General features: G+C 45.7%; 1 protein-coding gene across 2 annotated transcripts in view; it reads left to right on the top strand.

Annotated features, from left to right (window-relative positions):
• The window catches only part of MAPKAP1 (MAPK associated protein 1), an 82,310-nt gene that overhangs the window by 40,315 nt on the left and 15,941 nt on the right, over window positions 1-26,054 (top strand). The window contains exons 7-9 of one of the 2 annotated variants that reach the window (XM_042052375.1): window positions 5,568-5,677; window positions 20,881-20,988; window positions 25,700-25,840. In XM_042052375.1, coding sequence (XP_041908309.1) covers window positions 5,568-5,677; window positions 20,881-20,988; window positions 25,700-25,840 — 359 coding nt within the window. The remainder of the gene's footprint in view (window positions 1-5,567; window positions 5,678-20,880; window positions 20,989-25,699; window positions 25,841-26,054) is intronic. The other variant, XM_042052376.1, reaches the window with a different exon arrangement.

Genomic DNA, 26,054 nt, shown 5'->3' with positions numbered 1-26,054 from the left:
ACCCACTTCAACTCCTGCCAAGGCAAACTCTGAGCCACTTGAGTTAGTTATAAATACCCAGAGGTGGTGGCTGGAAGTAGCCCACAGTGCAGTTTATATTCCGAGCTGGATGTGAATGTCTTTGTGGCTGTACAGAGTAGTAAATAATTGAGTTTGATTAGGGAGAGGGACCTCATTATCCCCCCACCTGTGCCCAGCTGGTAGGGGAGGGTTGAAATGAAGCCATTAGCTGTCGCTCTTACTGGCATCTCAAAGAGCTCAAATACATCTGTGTCTTATTTTCTTTTCTGGCACAATCAGTCGAGCAAGCTAAGCAGGCATGACCGAATTTGGCAAGTTCCAAGGACTCTGGCAAAGTTACACAAGGAGAAGACGGAGGGCAGTCATTCTGGCTGCTCACTGCCCATTAGTCTAGCGAGTTATGTTTTGGAAGGTGGCTGTTGTGGAAAGCAGAGCTTTGTCCAACGTCAGACGCGGCGCTTGCACACAGCCCCGCTCTCCTGTCGAGGGTGTCAGGAGGAGGCAAACAAAGCACCACATCCATGGAAATACAGACTTCTTGAGGTGGTGAGGTCATACCTGAAAGGCTTAAAATAAATCTGTACCATCATTAGGGCCTTTTCCCTTGGAAATTTTATTATTGGAACTTGACGTACTTGATCTAATGGTGTTTCAAGGAGCTGTAGCTCAGCTGCCAGTTGGCACACAGAGGAAATTTGGCATCCAGTTCCTCTGCTCTGTAGCACTTTTTTTTCTGTTTCGATATTGTACTTAAATTGCTTTGACTATTATATACAAATTTTCAAAGCAGCACCTCTGCCATACCCGATAGTTTAAGGTTTGAAACCCTTTTAAAATACCAGACTTGCATCGTGCATTTGCAAATTCAATTCAAAGCCCCAAAATGTGCTTTTTCTTGGACTCAGCAGCACTCCCCAAAAGGCCTGTTCCTGGTTTGTACATGGGGGTGGGTAATCTGCAAAGTACATTTTAGAATATTCACATAAAATTTAAGACGGTTAATGTGGGTGCAAAATTAAGAATGTGTCTCCCAGGAGAGTGGAGAGGGAGGGGTAGACCCCAAGAAGGGCGTCAGAAGACCTGAGAGAGGTCTAAGGGCTGTTACAGTGGTGTCAAAATGCAGCCAGTTAAACTCAATAGTGCACAGAGCTGTGCAAGGCCAACCTGAGATGCACAAAAGCAAGTCATTTAGGCTCAGAATAAAAATTGTGGCTGACATTAGTTAGTCCAGTTCCTATCACTGTGCACTTTATCTTAAAAATTACCCGGCTTAAGGAAAGTCCATTGCATCAGCTGGGATTCTGAGTCTTAACTCTGACTTTGTGCTGATCAAGTGGAAATTGCTATTAGTCACTCCCAGGCACTTCCAGCCATGCCAGCTGGTTATGCAGTGAGCTTTAAGTGCTATAAATTCCACTTCTGGAAAGTAAATTCCACTTCTGTGTTAAAAACAAAAATTAAAAATATTTCAAATTGCTTCAGATTGGAAAGGAGCTTTTCAAAGAGTTCTCTTCTCATTCAGAACAGAAACCTTTTGTCCTTCCAGTGTAGGTTGTTTCATTTTGTGGCAAAAGGGGGTACCCTGCCTGTTCCCATGGCACCTCAGCACCATGAGGTGAGCCTGCCGGAGCTTCTGCCTCTGCTGTTGTTTCCTTTTCCCTCTCCTGAACCTTACCACCCTGGCTCCGGCGCCGAGGCTGTAAAAGAAGATGGAAAGCCAAGTTACCGCAGAATGATCACTATCATTAACATTCACGGGTGGTTCACTTATCATTCCTGACTGCACAGACATGGCAGCCGTTATGAAACGTCCACAGGTGTAGCACGATGATACATATTACATTGTGCCACAATGGATTTATGTATTCTGTAACAAAAGAAAAGTGTAATGAAAAAATACAGAAGGTAATCCTTTATTCCTCCACTGCACAATTTATCAGTAATGCCTGTGGATGATAAGTGCCAGGGATTTCCTTTGCTTGATTTAACCTTGTCACCCAGGTATGTTTTTGCAAAATGACAGAAAATACAAGCTAAGGAATTTCTTTGGCTTCCAATTTGCCAGCAGCAGTTTTAATTGATTGACCAGCATCTGCTTGTCTGTCCCTATTTTCAGTGTGTTGACTTAAAGGTATCACACCTTAGCAGAGTGAGGTAAAACACATTGTTTGTAATTGCAATTAAGGATGTGCTGGGATTGGGCTGAGTGAGGACAGTCCATGGCCATGGCCAGTGCAGAGCAAGCTGGGGAGTGGTGAGGTGAGGTGGGTGTGTGTTTCTCCAGCACAGCCTCCTGTGCTGTGGTCTCACAAGGCGGGGGTGTGGTGCATTGGTGGTGTTCCAGATGATCCAGTGCCGAGCGCGGTGCCAGGACACCCTGGCAGCACGTCCAGTGACAGGATGAGGAGCAATGGCCTTAAACTAAACCACAAGAAGTTCCACCTCAGCATGAGGAAGACCTTCTTTCCATGGAGAGTGGCAGAACACTGGAACAGCTGCCCAGGGAGGGTGTGGAGTTCCCTTCTCTGGAGACATCCCAGACCCACCTGGACACGTTCCTGTGTCCCCTGCTCCGGGTGACCCTGCCTGGGCGGGGGATTGGATGGGATGATCTCCAGAGGTCCCTTCCAACCCCAGCTAGTCTGTGATTCTACGGGGCTTCTCCTCTGGGCACAGACTCTGGGCTCTGACTCGCTGGCGTGGCCCCAGGATGACGGCAGGAGCTCTTTGGTCTGGGCTTAAATCCACCCGTGGCTCGGATGTGTGGCGTTGCCGAGTGCTGAGATGTTGTACTGAGGTTCTGTGGTGCCCTGTGAGGGGAAACCAGTGCTGAGCGAGTCAGGGCAGGGGAAGGGAGAGGCTGGACCAGGATGGGGTTTCGGCCCCTCTGGCTCTGCTCCAGAGCAAATAGCCAAGAGTTTACAAAAGCGGGGTGCACTCTGCGTTTCACTGCTCCTGCCAAGGACTCACTCACGGTTCGCACACTAAATATAGTAAACCACAGAGGGTTTCTTATTTTGCTTTGATCAGTAAAATAAACTTTTAAAGATTGTTCTGGGATGAGAGCCAGCTTCTGAGGCAAAGAATGGTCGTGGCTCAGGCAGGGGTTAGTAATGGAGTGTCAGGGAAATCAGTCTGACAGTTCTCAGGCCAGCTACTCAATGGAAAGAATCGGCCGAGCCGGGATGGCCCGGAACACGAGCGGGATCACAGCAGCCTGTGCTCTTTAGCAGCTGAAGTGTCAGGAACTGAAAGAGAATCTTCCATTTTTGGGACGTTCCTGATCCATGGGGGTGTGAGGAGGCCGAGCTGGGGCCATCTGCTGATGGCCACTCCATGCCCAGTGGGAAGAGGGCTGCAGGCCCTGCTTTGTTTGGGTTTAAAAATGTTGAAAAGCATTTTGTACTAAGGGGAGAATTATGACACCAGTTGTTTTGGCCATAGCAGGTTTTGGAAAACTTCTGTTGCCTTTGCAATTTCTTTTTTCCCTGGAGTATTTTAATTTATTTCCCTTTATTTATTTTATTATTTTGGTTGGAGTTTTCTGGAAACTTCCTGTAGGTATTGCAGAGCATTGTATGAATTACCTGGAGGCACCACGTGTTGTGATGGCCTGGTCCAGCATAGAGGGCTTTTCATGTAGCACTTCAATGACAAACCTTGTGTTGCTTAAATAAAAGCACAAAGGTAGTTTCCTTTTTGTAACTATAATTGTAGAATAGGTTTTTCACTTTAAAGAATCCACTGAATCTTGCTCAGCAGATCAGTTGGGACTGAAGCTGCGAGGCTTTTGGGAAGAGAGAGACTGGCCAGGGCACTGCTGGGCGAAGAGCAGGTGTTGTGTGGTACTCATGCAGGTCGTGGGGCTCCGCAGGAGCTTCAGGGGAAATTTGCTCCTCAGTGAAGTGCTTGGGAAGATCTCTACTCACTACAGGCATTAGCCAGAGCCTCTGAGCCCTGGGACTGTTCCCAGGACAGCAGTGTCACCTGCAGACGTGGTGGCACTCCCTCCCTCAGCTCTGCTCCTGCTGCACTGAACATGCGGCAGAAACAGAGGGAAAAGTAGATGCATGAAAAGGTTGGGAGTCTTTGGTTTGAAGATGAGTAAGATAGAGTTATAAATAATAAATGGTCTGGAGAACATAAATTTGGGGCTTTTAGGCAGTTTCATTTTGCCAAGAACAAAGGGAATTGAAAATGAAATTCAGATGAGACCAACGCACAACCGAGGAGAGGGAAACGGCATCTTACCCCGCTGGGGGGGACATCTGCTGAGCCCAGGCTTGGCTGCTGGCCCCAAGAGCATGAGTGGCCTGCAGGACACCAGGCTGTGACCAGCATGTGCCCAGGCAGGGGGTTCCTGGCCCCCGTGTCACGCTGCAGTCGGTGCCCTGAGCACGGCAGTGAGTGGTGAGGGCTCAAAGGTATCGTTCCTCCATCCTGGCTGTGTCACGGCGTGGGCTGGGGATGCCTCGTCTGATGTGACCTGAGCTCCAACCTCTAGTCCCAGCATTTGTGTTTCAAAGTGACATGTAATATGGGTTTGTTTTTCAGGATGTACTTGTGTTGCTTGGATTGCTTTCGCCTGCCAGTTGCTTTTAAAAATATTCCAGCTGTGATGTTCATATAGAGCTGTACTCCCTGATTAAAATTCCTGGTTGCCAGATACAAAGCTCCTCCTCCTGCCCAAATAGCTTTGCAAACCAGTTTTTTCCATGCAGAGCAATCTCTCCGGTGGGAGCCTTCAGCTCTCGGATTTCCCTGGAACTGTCTGCAGTGACATCTACTGACACGAGCCGAGACTGACTGCGAGGGCTAAGGGGCAGAATTTACTGATATGCTCATTCAGTGTCTCTTCTATTATATTGCCATCTTCTCTGCTTCCCCAGGGGTGCCCCTCTCAGTGTTTGGCAGCAGTACCCCCACAGCTGTCCCTTTGCTCTTTGCAGTCCTTCCCCCTGTGTGGCCTCTCCCATGGGTGATGGCCAGGACAAGGACCCACTGCCTTGGATCTTTCTGGGACATTTTGTGCCATTGTGTTCACAAAACCATGTCCAAAGAAACCCTGTTAGGTTTGAAATAATGCATTGAAATAATACCTCGATGGTGCTGCAAAAGCTGCTGCCACTGAGGGGTGTTCTGCCTCTTCTCCCTAATGGTTTGTTATATGTGGGACACGGATGAAAATGCCGCTGCAAGCTGCTTGCCTGTTGTGTGCTGTAAAACACCCCACAGACACGAGCTGAGGAGATGAGGAGCCCCCCAGGTACACTGGCTCACTTTTCTAATGCTGAACATCAAGTGATCAAAAATAACAGTATATTAGGAAAATCCATACATCCCTTGCCTTGAATCTCAATCCATTTTGGCTGGTTTTGTCTCTGCCTTGCTAAGGCAGTTTGCTTGGTTTCTCCTTTTAACTTCCCTTTACAGCCCAACTTCGTTAACCGCGTGCCTAACGAGTGCTTTGCTTGAAGCTAACGAGGACTGCGGGGAGCTGCCGGTGATGATTGTTTTGTAAAACTGCATGTGCATCTGTCTTGCAGAAATGCTGCTCATGGATTCTCACTTATTCAGGTGGACAGTATGAAGGTCACCATGAAGGATATCTTACAAAAGGCCTTAAAGAGAAGGAAGGGATCACAGAGAGGCTCAGGTGGGTTATTTATTGTATTTTCTAGAGGGCAGGGTGTTTTCTCCATGAGTATATATTACATCTCTTTTTACCTGTTGTGAATGTTGCTCAGATTTTGGGGGGGTTGTGCCCCAGCCCCACTCACAGCAGTTCTGTGCACAGGTCTGTGTTCTCCACGCTGGCACAAAGCTGACAGTGCAGGAGCTGCATAATGTTTGCTGCAGAGCAGTATATCCATTCCTGCAAATATTTATTTATGATAACAAAGCCATTTGCATTCAAGACCAGTTCATGGTAATTTGGGATGATGGGTAGAAGTACAGCAAGTCCAGCCCATGATAGAGTTTGTATGTATACTTTTAATTTATGTAAGAAAATTATGCTTAGCGTGATTTTAAATAATTTCAAGGATTCATTGTTACTTGTAGTGAAAAAGAAAAATTTACTTTCTGCATTATTATCAAAGTAGTGCTGTTGTAGTTAAGACATATGAACACTTAAAAAAGGAAAATGTACAGTACTTGTATTTCTATTTTAAACAATGTTTTTCTGGGGGGTAGATGTGCATTCACATATATGTTAGTGTATATATTTCAAAAGTATAAGGCTGAGAGATCTTTCCAGCAACAAGAAATAATTACTGAGAGAAATTGCACTGAGTCTTGTCACGCAACAAAGGAACTTTAATATAAACCCATCTATATAGTGGGAAAGATAAGGATCTTGTCTTTGTAAATGAATGAAACCTCCTTACACACTCTCAGTTTTAACTATGGGAAAAGAAAATAAACCCTGTTCTCTTTAGAAAAAGTAGTTCAGTGCAGTTTTTAAATGCGTGTATAATCTGTCATGGATTTAATTAGCTATCTTCAGATGAGAGCTGAAGTTTTAATAAAAGTTAGAAGAGATAACACAGTGAAGGACACGGATGAGCTGTCTCAAGGCCATATTCCAAGGGAACGATAAGAGCTGTAAAAAATGGCAGAGAAGAGCAATTGAATGGAGCAATGAAAATCTGATTCTCGTAAAAAAAAAAAAGGGGGGGGGTGGAGAGGAGCAGTGCTGGAGGGGTGGAGAGGAGCCCCGCCAGTCTGCAGCAATTTGGAGGGTGGCCAGGAGCCATCGCTCACCCTCGGCTGCGGCGCCTCCGTCCAGATGTGCCAACGGCACGTCCCGGCCCTTGCCAGCTGACTGCGCCGTGTGATAACCAGCTCTCTGGATGCCCATCACTGGCCGCAGAGATAGAATTAAATGATGATGATCTTCCCACAAGTTGGGAGAGGAAACAATGCATATAAATCTTGATTTCATCTCAGCGTGAGAAGTCTTTATCCATCATCACTCATAATGAACAAGTCGTTAGCAGCGATGAATGGTGTTGGGGTTTTTTCAAACACCTCTTTTGTTCACTTTTTGGGTGACTTTTATTTATTTCCTGGGGTCAGATTTCCCTTCCCTGAAGGGAGGCTGCTAAAAGGTTCACTTAGCTCAGTCTTTAAATTGCTTCCCCCCTTTGTGTAACAGATGTTTTATTCTTTGTCCATTTGAAATTTGATTCTGCTTTGACTTTGTTACTTTTCCTCAGTAGTTTAGAGAAGGGATGGATATGGCATTTGTCCCTTGAGCTAAAATGTTCACTTGGCCCTCCTGCTCAGAACCCTTTTCAGGAACAGGGTATATAGGCATGTATATGTCATTTGGTGTGGGGGATAACTATATAAGAAATCATTTCAATTTACTTTTTATTAATTATCCGTGTGATATCGCACCTCTCTGAGAGATCACCAGCACCCCTGCTGTGCATATAATCATAGTGGAAATCACGACTACAAACCTTTTGGTTACTTACAGGCATGTTTACATGGGAACATGTAATTGGATTTCTTGGAATACTTAGTGTTTGCAGGTTTTGGTTGCGCTTGTGTCCAGGCATGGCCAGAATTCCTGCAGCTGTAAGCTCCATGCACTGGGGTCACTGCAAGCAGAGTGCTCGCTCTGGGGAAGCTTCCTGCTAGAATTCCCAAATTACTGTGTTCCATAAATGAAATCCTTATTTTTTAACTGCTGATAAGAACCCACAGTGCATTCTTGGGATTGTCCTGTAATGCTGGCACGTGGCTGAAGCAATTTCTCAGATCAGATATTTGTGTATTGAATTGGTAAATCAGAATTTTTTATTAACATTAATTTAGCGTATCTAAACCTTTCCTTTTTCCCAGTTACATCCCTCTCCCAAAATGTGGTTTATCAGGCTCTAGGGGGTGGGAGGGCTTAGGAAGCTCTTGCTGTCATCTTTAAAGCAGCAGCAATTGTAGCTGTGTGCACAGAGGGGACCCTCTGGATCCGGACAGGCCGTGCCAGTCCCCATCTGCCACGGGCTGGGAATGCTGCTGAGGGCAGGGGGAACTCAGGGTGCCACCACAGTGGGCACAGGGAGAGTGGAGCAGGAATAGGAAAAGATTTTGCCATCATTCCTCACCTACCACCAGATCCTTCATCACTGGAGAGGATGTGCCTCTCACTGTCACTGGGAGATGCAGGGATAAGTGGAGTTGCAGATCAGACCATTAGCACAGCACGGGCCTGGGCCAGGGTGGTTCAGGTCATTATTAACCAGTGGATTAGGATGTCAAAGTTCTGAATAAAATATAAGACATAATTTAGGAGAAGCATTTCTCCTCATTCAGCAATGTTTCTAAATGGTCTGGTTTTTAAAAAGTCGTTACCAAAAATAGACTGAACGTGTTTATTTAAAGTTTTTGGAATATTTTAATAAAACTGAAATGCCCGTGAGCTTTTCTGCCTGTCTTCAATGGGCCTCCAGATCAGCCTTTTCAGGACAAATGAATTTTTCACATTACAGCTTATGCTGTTCTCAAATACTGGTAGAAGCAGTTGCTTTCTGGCCTGTTTTCACCACTGATTTATAGGACATTTTTCGAACTGGTCCTAAATTGATAGGAAAATGCAAACCTAGGTTGGCTACTTTGGGCGAGGAAAATTTGAGGAATTCCTGTGGGACAGTTGGGAAGGGTTTGTTCAGCATGACCAGGGCTGAAACACCAGACTAGTTTTCTCTAAATACTTTATTCAGCCAGTAAAGATTGTTACAGCAAGATACTGGTCAGTAGGAGACAGAAGTGGGCTACAACCTTTGCTTCATAGAAAGAGGCCTGAAAAAACAGAAGCAATATTCTGACTGTGCCTAGCTCTATTTAGATAAAATTATTGCAAACTGTTCAAACTATTTCACCTTCCTTGCAATTCTTCTTTCTTAGTGTCTCAAGGCTTTTGACATATGAACTCTGACCATTTTAGAATAATATTTGAGTCAGTCAAGGGGAAATGCAGGTGGTGAAATAACTGGATGTATTGTAGCTGAGCGAGCCACGGCCTCGAGTCCTTTCCTAGAGGACGTGGTTGTCCTGCAGCAGGATGGTGGGACCTGGTGACCTGTCCCACCACAGGCACCCACAGGGGGTTAATGGGGATGCTGGATCATCTCGTGCCACGTGCCCATATAACCAACTGGGAGAAGTAAGTGGGAATGACTGCAAGTTAGGAAAAAGCCTGTAACAACCAGTCAGTGCTGTATACTGGAGAAGATAAATCTGCAGAGGAAATCGTTGAGGCAGATGTTTAATTAGTTGGAGCCAGGCTGGATAAATCAGGATAGGAGCTGTCTATGCAGATACGCCGGTGTGCCTTCCCTTCCTCTGGGCTGGTGTCACTGGCTTTGAAAACAAACTGTTCTTTTTGCTGAGGAAAGAAGCAGCAGAAAGAGTCATATAACCTCTCTCTTACTGTAATGGATTCCCCTGTGTACACTCATAAAATAGAAAATGTAATTGATGTTTTCTTATGGTAATGAAAACTAACGAAGTCGAATACTTTATCATCAATTTGTTTAACCTATTGCATGCTCAGCACCGTGTATTGCACAGGCGTATTTCATGGGAGGGCTGGAAATAAAACACTGCAGTTGTGGGATGAGCTTCCAGGAGAGACTGGTCTAATCCAGGATGGACCACCTTGAGGGGGGCTCAGGGGCACTGCTCATGCAAGAGGGCTTTCTGAAAATAGCCCAAAAGGGAGAGAAAGAGGCCGAGGATGGGGGGATGCCCCAGCCACAGGGAGGAGAGCTGGAAGCTCCATCGGTGCCACAGGAACCTGGCTGGGCACAGTGCAGGCCTGGCACTGCTCAGGCACTGGGATAATGGCCCTTGGAGAATCCCAGGGTCCACAGGTAGTTTAAGGATTGTTTTGTATAATCCTGCTATGCCTACATCTCCTTGAGAGTGTTTCTTCGAGCACTTCAGCAGCCAATGGTGTAAATATAAAATCTCTCTGCAGTGTGGCAGATCTGCAGAAAAGAACTCACACGCTGGAGATTGGGAGCATAAGAACCTCCTGTTCTCTTTGAATTTATCAGTAAAAATGTCAGATACGGTGCTGTCTGGATTTTGAACAGCTCTAATAACCGAGTCCTGAAAAGCTGTTTTAGAAGGTGAGATTTGGGTGTTTTAGTACTTGGGATAATTCTGCTCCCCAGAGATCAGTAACAGTCTTAACATTAACTTCTGGAGCAGGTAGCTGTTAGGCATGCTTGAAAATCCCACCCTCGGGCCTGGCAGAGGAAGTTTTGTAGGTCATACAGATCATGTTGCAGAACTGTAAGACACCAGTACCCCTAGAACCTGATTTGCTTTGCTGTGAAATTATTTTCCTGCTCAGTCAGTCTGGTGTGTGTGTTTCTGCTGGTCTTACATTCACCAATACGCATGTGTTACCCCGTGAACATGTAAGAAATTTGGGTTGTGGTAGATGTGCATTTTAAATCCTGCCTTTTCAGGAGGGCTCAGTTGGACCAAGGCAGGCACAGTTCTTCCGAGCTGGAAGGCACAGCCTATGCTCCAATCCCATGGCTCAGCTGAGGCTGGGGCCGACAGCAGCCCACAGTGTGCAGCAGGCAAGGAGATCTTATCAGGCTTTTTATATCTGCACCAAAGCCTGCACTCAATATTCCCTATAAAATATGTTTGCATGGATTACGATTTTAAGAACATAAGAAAGACGATGACTTCATCCTTGATACTTCATGTATCTTGATGCCATGGTGATTCTCAAATTAAATATGTGCAGGAACTATATGTACACTTGGAAGTTATCTCCCTGCCTGTGAGCTGTCTCATTCCTGCTGCTCTTCAACAAACACATTCCCTGGGACGCCAGTTGCCTTCTCCTCCAGAGCTCGACTGAATGGACTATAAATACTAATGTAAAGTAAATAACAGTGCAGAGAGGATGTGTGCAGAGGCTTTGTTTTCAAACAAATTAAGCATCAATGTCAGTATATAAAAACCGATTGTTCTTAGAAGGAGATGGGAGGCAAAACTAAACAACATAAAATGCTGAAATGTTGGAATAATCCTGCCTGTTCCTGGTCCGTGTCAGCCTCTCTTCATCTGAAATTTCTAGTGAACAGAGAAGTCTCCTCTGATTAATCTTGTCTGATTTTAAGTAGAAATTCTTTGCAGGGTGAACATGCTACTGATTATTATTTAATAGCTGCCTCCGACTGCAAACATCCCCCGACCAGAAAGGCTCAGTCCTTTTAAGAACAAAATGCTCTACAAGTTTAATTGTTATAAACAAAACCTTCTGCCAACATTGCACAGACGTGACCTGTATTTTCCGTAGGTTAGAGGGAGAGTTATTAGCTCAGTGTTCTGTGAGTTTGGAGAAAGATTAATACTTTTTCGATAAATGAAAACAGCTGCTTTGCAATAACATTCAAGTCCCTAACAGCTGTCAACCAGTGCTTTTTGCATTCTTTAAAATGTGTAAAGTGACCAAAAATAGTCTAAAATAATCTTTCTGGTCTGTTTAAGTGCATTATTTCACTGCCACAGGAAGCTGAATAATAAGAAAAGAGAAAGATTCAAGAAATAGGGGTAGGGCTTAAAGATAAAAGTCTCCATATCATATTTTAGTCTCTACACCAGAATCAGAGGAATTACAGCTGCCAAGGCCGGGGAAAAGAGTCTATTCTGTCCCCAGGTACCTGGGAGCACAGTGTGTTACAGACCCAGGTTTTGTGCTGGTTGATCATTCCCATGTTTCAGATTTGTTCGCACAAAGTTTAAGTTACCCCTCAGAACCTGGAGACTCTCAGACGAAGAGTTCTGCTTGGGGCTCATCTTTGTTTGAGGAGCAGCTGAGGAGGAGAGATCTGAGTTGTGTTTTAAAATTCAGTTTCTGGCCTGTCAGTGTCAGCACCACATTTAATGTCAAATTTCATGTCTTAAATGTTCTAAAACAGCTGCTAGAGGAGCTGAGGGCCTTGCTGGGGCTTTCCTTCCTCATCCTACCTTGTTGGTGGGAGAGTAGGACAAAAAAATATCTGTAAAGGGAGGTGTGTGTGTATTTTGATTGCACATGTATGTATTTATTCATACATTTAAAAAAAAGGAGAATTAAAAAGATAAAAGAAACTATGGAAAGTCACAGTCCTGTGATTAAAGCACTTTTAACAGATGAACTACAATTAGAATAAACTGTCATTAAAGTTTGATACTGTCATGGAATGATGGTAACTGAGGAGTTTAAATTTAAAAGTAAATATGTTCGAGTAGGCGATGCATATGTTTGCTCTGACTCTTTCTGGGATGGAAGCCCCAGCATCTGTGACAGTGAAAAGCCAATTAATTTGTATTTCCTTGTGTTCACACTCGTGCTTTTCTGCTTAATGGTAGTTGTGAGTTTCTCTGGCTCCGAGAGCTTTGTTTTGGATCATTGCAGCATCCCTGCAGAGCCTGGTGCCCGGGTTATGAATGGCTTTACCTGGAAATATTTCAGCAGTCCTGGGTTTCCTTGCATTGAGCTGTTTCTATCAGCAGGATTTGCATTACAGAGAGCACTGGTGTCTGCAGAGCCCCGGTCAGGTCCCTCTCGAGGCGCAGGTGGGACACAGCCCCGCTGTCCCCACACTGTCCCCCTGCTGTCCCCACACTGTCCCCACACTGTCCCCCTGCTGTCCCCCCGCTGTCCCCACGCTGTCCCCACGCTGTCCCCCCGCTGTCCCTGCTGTGCTGGTGCCTCGCTAGGTCAGGAGCTGCCTGGCTCCTGTGGGTCAGGACCCTCTGCACCCTGTGCCAGCATTCCCAGAGCTGGCCTTGGCTCCACTCACCACTCCCAACCAGGAGCTGATCCAGGAAGGGGAAAAGCTGCTCGCTGCTCGTTTTTGTAGGGTATTCCCCACAGCAGGACGGGTGAGCAGGGCAAGCCCCTCGGTGCACAGAGGGGTGATGGAACTGCTGGGAATGATTTCCTTCTGCCTCCAAACTGCAGCTCTGCTCTGCACAGGGATGATTTATTCCACACACCCTTTCTCCCCAGCCTGGTGACGCTGAGCAGACCCTGGTGTGTCGGGGGATGGGGATGTTGGTGTCCATGGAACAGCTCGTTGGGAGTGAAGGTTGTGAATAGTTGGTCAGAACAGCAGTGGCTAGTTAGCCCTGTGCCTTGGGCTGGTGGGGGGCTGGATATCAGCCTGGATGGGTGAGAAGAATTTTTTATGCCTGGCCTCCGAAATGAAAGTGAAATATTGAACAGTCTGTTTTGGAGCTGTTGGTATCGAATTCATGTGGCTACTGGTTCTTCTGGATTGGTAATAATGCTATAATTTATGTGACATTTTAAATGTGCAGCTCAGTGTTTGGGTGACTGAGATTTTTGTGTTTGTTTCACCCACTCTGATGAACAGAGACTGTGCTGGTACCCGGTACCTTTATGGGACCAGTTCCTCCCTGCTCTGTTTCCATGAACCCTCGAGTGCACTATGGTTGTGCTGCCCAAATCTGCAGAACAGTCACTGGTGTCTTCCTATCCAGGGAAGAGCACCTTGGTCACTTGATAATGCAGCGGTGGGAGAGCCCTCGTGCTGGTCTGTCAGGGATGCCCCTCTGGGCCGGGCCCCAGAACTCCCTTGGGGACGATTCTGGGCAGCCACAGAGCGGCCCTGCCGGGGCAGCTGCTGCCCCCGCGCCGCCTCCCGGAGCTGGGAGTTTAAAATAAAATCTGTATATTGGATTTCTGCTGTGGGTGCTTTACATTATAGATCAAGCAGGATGATTTTGTCTCAGCTTTATTTAGAGCTACATATTGCTAATGCAAAAAGGTATCAATTAAGTAAAACCCTTCTGTTGATGCTGTGCACAGCCCGGGTTGCTGCTGGCTGTGCTGCACATTTGCTGTTCCCCAGAAAAGCAATCCAGAAATGAAGTGTTTGTTTCTTTTTAAGGGGCTTTTGACTAAATTCTTTAATTTCACTGGCTGTCAAGGTAATGTTAAGTAAAATAGGTTTGAACTGCTGTAGTTTTTGTGTACTGGACTAGATGTCAGAAACCTTTGCCATCACTGGAAATTCTGTCACTCTGGATTTACTATCTGTTTCCCACAGCTGAATTCCTGAGCAGTGTGATTTAACACCTTGGCTCTCCATCAACCGGGCCTGGCATTTATTTGAATGCATTACACCACTGGTTTCCATAAACTATTTTACAATTGTTTCATATAAATGACTGTTTATTTCTACAAAAACCATCTGTATTTCTGTGGAGAGCGGCAGATAACTGTGTGTAAAATTCGGTAATGTCACAACAGTGCAAGTTAAGGAAAAACAGATTGGGCTAAAAAAAACCTTTCATGCTTGTGCATAATGTTAAAAGTTTGTTTTCACTATTTAAATATCTTTATTTATTAACCAGTATTTGCATTTGTAATGATAAAATCTTTATTCCACTTCAGAGGTGTTGAGGGGCTTTGGGGATTTTTAGCAGATAAACAGATTTAAGATGTCCTCGCAGCAGCAGGATTGGAGATGTAAACATTCTGCTCTGCAGCCAGTTCCTCTCGCACTGTTTACATATTTTCTGTTGTTTTATTGTCATTGCCAAGCACACAATGGAATCCTGCCCCTTCTGTCAAGTTCTAAGAAAACTCCCTCAGAAGGAGGCCGGAGCCCTCTCCCTGTTCCCGCTTTCTCTGCTCTCCGCAGTGGATTCATCCCACTCCTCCCTCAGCCCTTTTCCTTTATGGTCCAGTGCTCATCCCCTGGCCCAGGGGCCGTGTCCAGCATCCATGGGAAGCCAGGGTTCCCCCAAGCCTCCCCAGGGGGACGAGGAGCTGCCTCGGTTTCCCTCCTCCCAGCCAGCACCCAAGGAGCCTCCACACTGAGCTATTTTAATTCCTCCATCTGCTGCCCATGTGCTGGCAGAGGGAACACTGGAATCCAGCAGTCTTACACTTAGCACGACTGATACTTTCTGACAGACTATTTGAAATGATAGAAATACATAAATCGCCTCTTTTTTATGACCTTGTAATAGCTGCAACATATTTCCAGCAAATATTTTCTATAGCAATAATAAAAAAGCGATAACAAAAAAATAAATATAAATATAGTTTAAACTCAAGCAGAATCGTGTTTTCAAAGCCCAGGGATGGAACAGCAAGGCAATAAATCACAAATCCTTGTGAAAGGAGGGACTTGAAATGGAAAGTCCCACAGACATCAGTGTTAAGTGTTTATCAACAGGAGGTTTTTGACTGCTCTCCTGTCTTCTGCCTGTGGATAGTGCTCAGGCACAGCTCAGTTCCCTTTTGCTTGTTCCCTCCTGCATAGCATCTCTCACCGTGGCTGTTTGGCTGTGGCTGCCTAACTGTCCACATTTCTGATTTTTTCTTTCTTATTTTCTGTGTTAATTTTTCTTTTCCTTTGTTATTTCCTTTGCCTAGAGCAGCTGTGGCTGCCCCACCCCTGGAAGTGTCCAAGGTTGAACAGGAGCAACCTGGGACAGTGGAAGGTGTCCCTGCCATGGCAGGGGCAGGGACGAGCTTTAAGGTTCCTTTCTGCCCCGAACCGTTCTGTGATTCCGTGGTTCTTGCAAAGCCCTGCGAGCAGCAGCAGAGCCTGAGGTGTGCTGAAGGTCAGGAGTGGAGATGCTGCACCATGACCCGATGTTTGATGTGTTGCTGGCACCCGCTGCTCTCGGCTGTGGGTGGTGGCAGGGGTTTGTGGAAGGAGTTCAAGGACAGACCGGTTTGCCTGGGCTTTCTCACCAGCAAACGGTGAGACTGGAACGGGAACCCCTAGCAAGGAGCAAAATTAATGGATGACATGTGAGCAAATGCAACTCACAGGGGCAAACACAGGCATGGCTGTGGCAGAGCAGGCTCCAGCACTGTGAGCAGGCTGTGAGGGAGCCAGAGACCATCTGAATGGGATGGTGGGTTTTCCATGGCATGCTTAGATTTCCAAAAAAGATTTGACAAAGGCTCATAAAGCAATTAAGCTGTCACAGGATGAGAAGGAGGATCCTCACATGGATTAATAATTGATTAAAAGACAGGAAACAAAGAATAGGAATAATGGCCCTCAGTGATTAGTAACTAGGTTACTGGTGGAGCTCCAGTGGAACTGGTGGAACCTGCATTGTTCGTTAATGTGGGGCATGGAAAGGATGTGAATGCTGATGTGACAAAATGTGCTGTTGATACAAAAGAGGTAAGAATAGTGCAAATAAAAGCTGTCTGTGAAGCACTGCAGAGGTATCCACAGTGCTGAGTGACAGGACAATAAAATGAGAGAGGGAATTCACTGTCAATGAGTACAAAATAATATACATGGTGAAAAGCAACTGTAACTATATGTGTACAATGATGGGCTCTAATTACCTTCCATCAGTCAGGAAAAGTATCCGGCGTCATCACGGGTAGTCCTCTGAACACTTCAGCTCCTTGTAGGAGCAGGCAGAAAGACAAATGGAACAACAGGAATTGGGTCCATAAATCCCTACATACCCACATCTTAATTGCTATATTTTGTCTCAAAAAAGAGAAATGAAGAGATGCAGAAAGGGATGAGTGTGGAAATGGATCAGGCACATGAAAAGAGGAGCAGATGCTGAGGAGGGTAGGGCTTTTCTAGTGTGGAAAAGGCACAACTGGGTACGAGAGGTGTCTGTGAAGTGCAGGTGGTGGGGACAGGGAGTTGGGAAGGGTTTATCCTGGTAGTTCAGAGACAGGAGCTGCTCGCCCCAAACACTGGGGTGGCAATGGCTCATTGGAACAAAAGGAATTATTTTCCTCACACAGCGTAATAAATTCAGGAGGTAAATGTCATGGAAATGGGAAATTCAAAAGTGTTTTGGACAAAAGCATGGACTGTAAAGGGAGCAGAAACAGCTGACAGAAAGCACAGGTGAAACTGGGGTGTTGGTGAGAATTATGGGAGCTCTTGAAGGTGAAGAGAGGGATACACAGGGGTAGGGATGTGTTTTGTTGCAGAGACTAACTCTGTAAAATATAGGCTCAGTTTTCAACCATTTGGGGTTTTTTGTTGATACTGGTCTTTTTAGTTTAGGCTTGACAAGTCCACAAACATTAAATATTCTTTCTATAATCCTTATTTCACCCTAGTAACTAGTTTGGAGATGGAGAGGGGTTTGGTGGGGGTTTTGTTTAAAGCCTGGTTCCCTGTTGCAGTGTTAGTATTGTTTATTGTGCAGATTCACCCCTGACCGTGGCATTCTTCATTGCTATTGAAAGTTAATGGGGGAAAAATTGCATTCCAAACATTTGAACCCATAGTAGCCATGGCTGAACTTAGTTGATCTCTGGTGATCGGTTCAATTTAGTTACGATTTTTAGCCATTAGGCTGGGGCTGAATGATGGTGATTTGGTTGAGGCCAAATGTCTGCAGAAAATTGGCTGTTTGATAAGAGCCCTGTTATCAGAGGGGGATACTTTCTCATTTACATTTAGATGAGTATTGATTATTTATTTACTCAGAGAAGTGAGATTCGTTCCCAATCTTATCTCTCTAGTCTCTGCTTGTCAGCAGAAAGAGAGAGAGAGCTCCTGACAACAGCCCAAGATAACAGCACTTTGTAGTGGAGATAAAAGTTGGAATGGGCCTTTTTCTAGTCTTGACTGAAAGGATAAGTTTTAAAAATTAGAACTGATGGGTCATGCTTTCAAAAGCCCTTTCTGAAAGCTTTGCAGCTTAAATGGCAACAGAATTGGTTTGTTGGTATGCGGGTGGCCGTTCCCTCTGCAAGGGGGACGCTTAATTTGATTACAGGGTGGGATTCTTCCCAGGCACCTTTGTGTGCTCATGGGGAAGCTGTGGGTCTTGGGGTCTGCTGCCTTGTATTTAATTCCTGATGAACATTCCTGTCTCTAAAGGGGTGTCTTGAAATAGCCAAGTGGGTATTTGTGGGCAGAATCCATGGGGAGAGTGGTTCAGCAGGGATTTAGATGGAAGGGATGTGTGTGATGGAGGATCACCCACAGGAGGGGTGTGGGGCCCTGGGAGCTGCCATCAGCAGGAGAGCTTGGCTTGGGGCACTGGCCAGGACAGTCCATGCCGGGATTTTGAAGGTTTCTTTTACACTGAACATTTGCATGAGATTACAGAAATCTATAAAATCCATCTTTGGTATTGCCACTTGAAATTTTGTTGAAATTCACAGCGCAGGATTCCATTAGGAGACCATTAAATTATCCAATATTCCTACTACAGTGACATCATTTGAACTTGTGAGAGAAGCCTGGTAGTAAAACTCCTCCACAAACTCAGCCTAACGTTCTTCATCTGTTGGGAAGCAGAGGTCGTGTAAATGTGGACAGATATTTAAAGCATAATTGAAGAGTAGATACTCTCTAAAAATCCATTTACACTTTTTTATTAATTTCTCTGTATTTTCTGTTTTTAAGGAGTTATCCGTAGGGCAGCTTGACCTGGTTCCTGCTCTGGAGCTTTATTTCCCTGCTTTATTAGCAGAGTTAATACAGGCTTGACACAAACTGGGTAAAACAATTTACCTGATCATGGAATTCTCAAGCTGCTCCAGATAAAAACGATCCTTTGCCACTGGAGGGTGTGTTGAGGGGTGTGATCCCTGATGGCTCTCCACAGGGTTCAGCTGCATGGGGGCTGTTTCTGATATGGCTGATGCTGTTTTTGGGGTGGATCCAGCTGGTGGAATCGGATCCACACAGAGGGACGGTGAACCCTGCCTGCATTTAACCTTTCATCATGTCAGGGTTTGCCCCCATTGAGCAGGGGTTTGGGACCAGGTACCAACACCACACATGTTCAGATGGGAGCCAGCAGTTCCCCTGGATGCAGATTGGGAATCTCTGGGAGGTGCTTGGGATGAACAAAGCCATTGGGTTTTGCTGTCACTGGCCTGTTCTTAAACCTACACCAGATTTTAAATCCAAATTTATTTACTGCTTTGAGATTTGTTTCAATTCAGTATATTTTGCTTCTGCCTAACAAGCAGGCCTCTGTTTATTTAATTTATTTTAAATTTAAATTGTTAATCACATTTCCAGTAGCCGGGAGAGGAGCAGTGATGGTGCTGGATCTGTTTGCCTTTCTTTGTGCTGCACTGAGACGTCTCTGCCGCTTTTCGAGCGCGGTTTGCGCTGCAGATGCTTTGGCAGCTCCACGTGCCATCACTGGGCAGGGTGGGAGCTGCTGGGGCTCCTCCTGTGTCCTGCAAAAAGCCTGGCACTGTATCTGCTCTGAGTGGCATTGGGAATACGAGGTGTCTGTAATGCTCCACTCAGGGAGGGAACGCGCCTGGGCCAAGCAGGGAGTGCTTCACGTGGCTTTGGGGAGATGGAATGAGAAGCTGTAATTGAAATTCTGCTGTAGTAAATTTAAAATTAATTGGCTAACAAATTCCATTCCTTAGGCGTGCCATCGGAGGCTGAAAGACTTAATTTTTTAATATATTTTAAATATTTCATCATATATGCTCTTAATTCAAAGTCAGCAAACAGTCAGAAATCTTTTAAGTACTGGTGAAGAGGGAATAGATTTCGTTATTTCAGTTCCAGGTTTTTTGTTACTTTGAGACCTGGTTAAAGGTTTGAATCACTTAAGATTTTTTGGGTGTCTGTTTAGGTTATTTTACTGGATTATATGGAAAATACACAGCTGAGAACTTGGTGTGCACTTCAGCTCTCAAGTGTGAGCAGGAGTGGAGTCAGTGTGTTGCTGCAGGGTGGAGCAAGGACAGGAGGGCACTGGCCCCCACCAGCTCCTGCCCTTGGAAGGGGCTTTTCTTCGTCGGGATCCCACCTGGAGCTTGGTGCACTTGGGATCCCCCCACCGAGCCAGGGCCTCTCCTGACCACTGTCAGGACAGCAGGGCTACAGCTGGCTCGTGGGGCTTCACCTGGAATTGGGTCAGTGTGTCCTGGTTTTGTTCCTGTTAAGGCATGTAGTTTAAAGATCCATTCAACGAAAAGATTTTTGTTTTAATGGCCTGGTTTTGTAAAAACAATTTTTGATACATTTTCTGTAGTTGTAAAACACCTTTTTAAGTGGTATTGTCCTTACTTCAGGGATTTGGTTGGGGAGGAAAGAAGTTGGCACCTGAACCTTCAAGATCTACTGTTAAAATGTGAAAATAATTCATTCAAAGCAGCAGTATCTGTCCCTCTGCGTGATGCAGCTCAGTGGTAATAGTGCACAGAACTCTGGAGAAAGCTAAAATCCACCTCTCGGTGACCTGCCTGCTCCATGCAGCCTGGAGCTGTGGCTGATGCCAGGCCCCCGTGGCACATGGTCCCAGCCCAGCCGGGGAAGCAGCGCCGGTCACTGCTGGCGCGTGAGAGCAGCTGAGCCCTGCCCGGCTGCACGTGTGGGTTTCACCACAAAATGCAGTTCATAAGGAAGGGCTGATTTCCTTCCCAGGTATTTCCCAGTGCTCTGTGCAGGTGAGAGGAATAGGCAGCAAGGAGCAAACACAGGGGGCTTCTCCACTCTGGAAAGATGCCCAGAAAATCCCCCCTGGGTGTACACCAAGGTCTGAGCAGGCATTTCCCACACCAGGCCATACTCCTGCCCCGTAGCATGGGCAGGGGGTTTGGTACAGGCTCATCTGGTGTAGGAACAACGTGGGAGTGTTGGACAGGGGTTTGTCAGGTCACACCGGGGACAGCTGAAGACAATGGGAATGTTTTGTTTCCTTCCACACCATCCTCCAGCTTCTGACAGGGCCCTTCCCTTTGGCAAGGGGCTTTGAGACATCGACACCCACCTGCTGTGCTCCTGGGCTGCAAGTAACCTCGTGTTAGTTGAACGTGCTAAGCCATCACTTTGTTAGAAAACAGATGATTTTACAAGTTACTTTATGTTTCAGGTCCTCAGTATCGGCTGGAGAAGCAGAGTGAACCTAATGTCCCAGTAGATTTAGACTGTACCTTGGAGAGCCAGAGCACTTTGGAATTCTGCCTTGTCCGGGAGAACAGTATGTTTCCCCTTTTCACTTTTGCTCTTGTAAACTGCTTAAACTCACATAAGTTATGTATTTTGGAACACAAGCTGTACTGTCTGGGCAAGTACATTTTGACGAGACTCTCTGTCCCGAGGCACTTCTCCCTGGTGCCAAAACAATATTCCAGAGGGAAATGATGGATTTCATACCTTTAGTAAATAGTCTGCATCCTGTTTATCACTTCATGATTAATCTTTTGCTGTTAAACTCTGCTCTGTAAAGTTAAGACCAACCCTGAAAAACACGAAATATGAACCTGTCTGTGTTGCAGACATTGCTCAGTGAGTCAAGGGGTTGGTCTGCAGGGTGTTGTGCCATGTCAATGTGGCTGTCAGAGGCACTGGGGTTTTCTAATACAATTTAAAGTAATTAGCCATGCAGAAATAACTAAAGCAGTTTGATGATTTTTAAAGTGCCAGACAAATAATCTTCTCTCCAGCTCTGCTCAAATATTTTTATTCTATTACTGTTTTAATGATCCTAATATTTATTTCCTGATTTATTTCTTCACATGAAACAATATGAAATTTTAAAAAAAGACATACAACACTGATTTGTGTTTGTTCCCCATGGCATTTTGGTCCATTCTTCATTCTTTACAACAGCTCTCAGTTTTGGTGTTCTTTCATTCCATTTTGTGTAAAAATGTTGATTGTACTAATGGTAAAACCGGTCAGTCCTGGTCTCAGCCAAGAACGCTGCACACAGCCATAGTAAGAGCCTGCTTCAGGTAGTGGAAGAGTTTTTTCTTTCTGTGCAAAGGTTAAACCTTTCAGTTGATGCTTTTTGGCCATAGCAACTGTACCTTATCCCAGAGTGGCAGCAGAGCATCCCCAAATCATTCCTGGCTCCAGCCTCTGCTCTGTTCAGGGAATAGCAGAAGTGAGACACAGCACCAGGAGCTCCCAGTGCTGCTGGGGCTGAGGTTAACACCCACAGCTTGGGCTGCTGCTCTCCTTAGGGTGGGACTTGCTCCCAAAATATTCCTGGTGCTCCTGGTTCATTTCTCCATAAAATGGTTCTGAGAATCTGTAGGAGAGACCTTGGCCAGAGGGAGCAGGGGGGCTGTGCTGAGGAAATGGAGCAATTCTGACCTCACTAATCGAGTTGTGCTCTTCCACAAGCCAGAATTCCTCGACGTCTGCATCCCACCTATTACTTTTGTATCGATTTTTAATCTATGAAATGATGCACACTAGTCATACTTCCATGGGTTTTGCTTGTGATTTAAAATAACGTTTTTTTTAACCTGGGCTCTGTAATTAAAAGAATACTGCAGATACTGCATTTTTAATGTATTTTCATCATCTGTGGAGGAATCCAGGCTGTGGCCTGTAGCTGTATATCCTGCAGGTCTTTGCTCTTGTGGGTGCCTGGGTTCAGGTTGCACCATTACTTAAAGAGTAAATCTGTTGGAAGTTTCTAAGTGGTGTATCAGGAGGCAGTCAGTCAGCTCTGCTCCAGGAGAGCCTCAGGAGCCTTGGCTCAAAGTAAATGTCAGTCACAGTGTTGTGGGGACGCTTTTCCCTTCTCCTGAAGTCCTTGTGCTGCACTGCTCCCCTTCCCTCCCCGCCAGGGCACACCAAAGCAAGCCCTGCTCCTCCACAGAGCACTGGAGAGGTGTGGGATGGATCCCTGAGGCCACCAGGTCCAAATTCCCCTAACTGGGGAGCACTGCTGCCCTCATTTAGCACAGCAGTGGTGCCCATCTAGGAGCACGATCTGGAGCCCTGCTCGGGGGGGATTCCCATGGCAGGGTGATCCTGCACTGTCCCTGCTCGGGGCTGTGTGTTGGCCCTCCAGGACAGTACAGTTTGTGAGATCAGCCACAATTCCTGCCTTGTGCAGAGCCTGGCTGCCCCTTGCACGGTCAGGAAGTGGATTTTGGGGTGCTTAGGAGCTATCTTTTGGCATGACATTAGAATAGAAATATTGACAGTTTTGCACTATTAATAAAATAATGGCTTGTCAATCCTATCATCAAACTGAAATACTCACTTTGTGCATTCTGTCTTGATTTGAAATACTTTTAGCTTTGATATGCCAGTCAGAAAAAACTCTGTTGTAACAGCTATTACTTGTAAATGTGCTCTTCATAGTCTCATAGTGATTTATAAATATATATCTGGATGATGCCAAGCATCTGCTGGGAGAAGAGCAGCCACATTCCTTTGGGCAAAGAGAAAGTTTATATTTCAGAGTATTAAATGAAACAAAAACTTTCCATTATTAAGAAATATGTATGGAGAAATCCCCTTTCCATCCAGCATTTACTAATAGCATTCAAGCTAATAAACTGCTTCCAGTGTGCAGAACTTTTAACTTGCACAAAGATTTATCTTTAAACTGAAAGCTGCACTTTGTAATGTGGAATGCCTTTATGTGTGGTAGCAAGCCGTTCATGGCTAATTTAGTTTTATTCTTGCCATCTTATTTCTGGAAAGTTCCTCTTTCTCATTTTATCATTAGGTAGTAATTAGTATTCAAGGGAAATTGGTCTTAATATATTAAAATTGGTTTAGTGCCTTTAGACCTATAGCAAAGCCAATGTCTTATTGGAAAATGTAATTGGGGACTCTGTGTATGTAATTAATTGTATTGCAATTAAGAACTTTCATTAAGCAATATTCTAGTACATTAAAGTAATAAGGGACATTTTTGCAGTGCAGTTAACTTTGTATTTTGTTGTTTTATCGAGGAAATGCAGGTTCACTTGCTCTTGAATAGGCTGCATATGACATTTCAGTATTGTGGTATTCCTAATGTGTCATTTTTATCTGTCCCCCGCTGCTGGCAGGGGTCCCTGTCAGAGGAGGCTCCTGGTTTAGCTTCTGCCTTGTTTCCAGCTCATGGATCTGGTGCTGTTGTTCCATTGCTGTTGGTCTCATTTGAAAATCAGGATTTTCAGTGAGGAGGTTGGCCCGAGTGACCGATCTCACTCTGCTTCACAGGGATTCAGGCCTGTCCTGGGGGCTGTGTGGGCAGCCCAGGGTCCGCTGGAGGGGTCAGTTCTGCTGTGTCACGGCTCCTGTCCCAGCACAGGGTGCCATTGTGACCACACACTATGGGGACAGGGTTGTGGGGACATCCCACTGGTTTCCAGCACGGAGGAGGGCCCTGGCTGGCTCTCAGCAGCAGGGCAGCAGTGCCACTGCCATCCTCCTGCTTCCCTTCCAGGCACCGCCACACCACAGTCTCTCAAGATGCTTCTAAGTGCACCAAAAAGTTTGACATATCTCAGTGTATCTTTGGAGTAGTGCAGCATGAGGGTTTGACATGATACATTATGATAATCCATAGTATAGAGACATTAACACAGGGGTCTGTGACAAAATGCATTGTAATGTCTCGGAAGGAGCCATTACAATTTATCTTGTCATTCTGGAGCATGGAGTGGTTGCAGTGTTAAGATGGCTCTGCATAAATTCACATGGAGACTGTTTAATTTGATTTTTGGAATCCTTTCAAGTCGAATGGCACAGCCCCATTTGTAGCTTAACCCTTTGGTGTCCCCCTTCCCCAAAGGAAGGTCCGTGGTGCATGGGGAGGGCAGCATTGGGAAAGCTGTGGTGAAAGCCTGTGACATGGGAATCTCCTGCTTTATGCTCTCCATGTGGTTTTGGACTCATTTAACAGCAGGTGCTCACGGTGGTGTAGTGTTGAGGCCACTCCAACAGTACAAGTCTCAAGCAAAATTAATACTGAAAAATCTAACAAGTTGGTAACTGCTTTGCTGGAGCTTTAAGATCTGTACTAAAACTCCATCATCTCATCTTCCCATTATTAAAATTTCAGCAAAATATAAAGTTTTCATTAATCTACTGCAGCAAATTTAGTTCTCTGAACTGGCAGTTGGTTCAGCTTTTAGGACTACATTAGCCAAGATATTAAACAAAATGTGTCATTCCTCAGGATCTCCTGTAAGAAGCTAAATCAGTTTTCAAACATATTTATGCCACTTTATCTACCAGCATCTGAATGATCATTTCGAGCTGAGGTGCTTTATTAGCAGCTGGCATCGAAATTACTCTGTGCAATTATATATCACATTATAGTAATGTTGAAATTGGTGTTAATCCAACATCATAAAATGTAAAAAATCTTTAAAGTGTGTTATATTTTTTCAGTAATTGGCGTTTTGGCTTAATGAGTTGTTGCCTTTTATAAAGGCAGTACCTGCAGTGGTAATGAGAATACTAATCAGTAAATAAGTGCAGCTTCACATCAATGTGCCCAGGGTGCTGCCGGCACACGGGAGATCTCTGCTGGTGCTGGCATCAAGGGTGGCACCTCTGGGGACAGACACCTCTGGGCCCACCTCTGGGTGGACTTCTGGGCAACTCTGGCCCCCTCCCTGGGCTCCTTCCTGGGTGACAGGCAGTGGGTGCCCGGCAGGGTCCCCCCACTCAGCCCCTGGGATACCTGCGGTCCAGGGCTCCCTCGTGCTGCCCAGGAACCGGCCACTGGGATGGTGCGCTGCTCTTCCTGCGGCCACAAAGGTCTGTCATCGTGGCCTCAGTGCCTTAGTGACTGACCTGGGGTGGAGGATGGAATTTCCTCCTCCCAGAGACACTCCCTGAGCATTTAGGTTCCTCAGCCAGCTCCCCATGGCGGTACTGCCGCGCCGGCTGAGTGTGTGCCCTGTGCCAAACCTCTCCTTCAGGACTCTGGCCTTGTTTTGCAGGTTCAAGAGGAGAAGAGGTCTCGGAGGAGGATCCCCAGATCGATATTGCCACAGTCCAGGACATGCTCAGCAGCCACCATTACAAGTCCTTCAAAGTCAGCATGATCCACCGGCTGCGGTTCACCACGGATGTGCAGTTAGGTAAATCAATCCGTGCCGTGGCACGGAGCAGAAAGGAGCAGCTCAGACCTTTGGCTGTCACTAACAGCTGCCTGGCCATCTCAGGCCATTCTGAAGCAATCATTTTCACCTTGGTCCATTTTCTCGTGGAGCATTTGAAAGTGTTACTGGCATTTCAGCAGTTAAAAGTATTGCTTTCTGTTGAAAATACTTCAGTATTTTTATTATCCCCAAT

The sequence above is a fragment of the Corvus kubaryi genome, unplaced genomic scaffold (assembly GCF_017639235.1).
Source record: "Corvus kubaryi isolate FWS band 111438036 unplaced genomic scaffold, C.kubaryi_AGA036_p1.0 78, whole genome shotgun sequence".
Classification (NCBI taxonomy): Eukaryota; Metazoa; Chordata; class Aves; order Passeriformes; family Corvidae; genus Corvus; species Corvus kubaryi.
This window is presented reverse-complemented; position numbering and strand designations above follow the sequence as displayed.